We start from the raw sequence: 864 nt of genomic DNA, 5'->3' as shown, positions 1-864 counted from the left end.
AGACCAGAAATACCAAATACATGCTTAGAAACAGTAGAGCGGATGTGTAAACTTTAATCAACAGTTTGATATTCCTATCTATAGTCTCATTTGACTACACCAATACAGAACCGAATAATCATAACGCATTTAGAGGTAGAAGTCGAATTGGGAAGAGAACTGTGGTTTCATTTGGAAATCAGACGTCTATGTACTAGCAGCCAAACTCAGCCAACTATGTCTTATGCCAACGAGACTAACAAATACTAAGAACTACGATAAGTTTGCCTTGTATTAAGATTGAGTTTTGTTCAAATTACGCAGTGTGCCCTATGATCCAAGAATGGTAAATCATATGAATACATCACTGCAATAAGTGCTAACCTGAGTTCTCTGGCTTCCCAATTTCGATTCTTTCCACCTCAACCTGCAGACATTACAGAAAAAGAAAACTTAAACCAGTAACAGCAACATTTTATACCATCAAGCATTCAATAAATCCATAACCTGAACACCATCAAATTGGATAAGGAACAAGTAAAAGACATTCGGAAACTCACAGGCACATCTGGAAGCAAACTTCTATTCACTTGTGGAGATTTAGCAGCACGATCAACAGGAGATAATCGATTATGCTCCACAGGCATCGCAGCCTGAGAAGAAGCCGCAGCAGATTCACCTGGTGTCCTAAGATGTCGCAGCTGCTTCACAGCTCGATGCAACCTCTCCAAACGAAACTTCTCCCCATCGAAAAACAACACCGCATCGTGTTCTTTGTAATCCTCGCTACTACCTTCAAATGTCACCTTGGGTTTACCATGTTGGTTATTCTGAAACTCAACAGAAACTCTGTTATCCTTCTTCTTGTGCAGTGTTCCTGACCTG

At 40.3% G+C, this 864-nt stretch overlaps 1 protein-coding gene across 1 annotated transcript in view; it reads right to left on the bottom strand.

Moving 5' to 3' along the window:
• Positions 1–15: 15 nt before the first annotated feature.
• Positions 16–864, bottom strand: part of LOC9330244 — a 964-nt gene continuing 115 nt past the window's right edge. Inside the window, exons 2-3 of the mRNA XM_021010529.1 lie at positions 540–861; positions 16–406 (exon numbers count right to left, since the gene is read on the bottom strand). Coding sequence (XP_020866188.1) covers positions 359–406; positions 540–861 — 370 coding nt within the window. The 3' untranslated portion in view covers positions 16–358. The remainder of the gene's footprint in view (positions 407–539; positions 862–864) is intronic.

The sequence above is a fragment of the Arabidopsis lyrata genome (assembly GCF_000004255.2).
Source record: "Arabidopsis lyrata subsp. lyrata unplaced genomic scaffold ARALYscaffold_1, whole genome shotgun sequence".
NCBI lineage: Eukaryota > Viridiplantae > Streptophyta > Magnoliopsida > Brassicales > Brassicaceae > Arabidopsis > Arabidopsis lyrata.
Note: the sequence above shows the minus strand (reverse complement) of the source record. Positions and strands in the feature narration are given on the sequence as shown.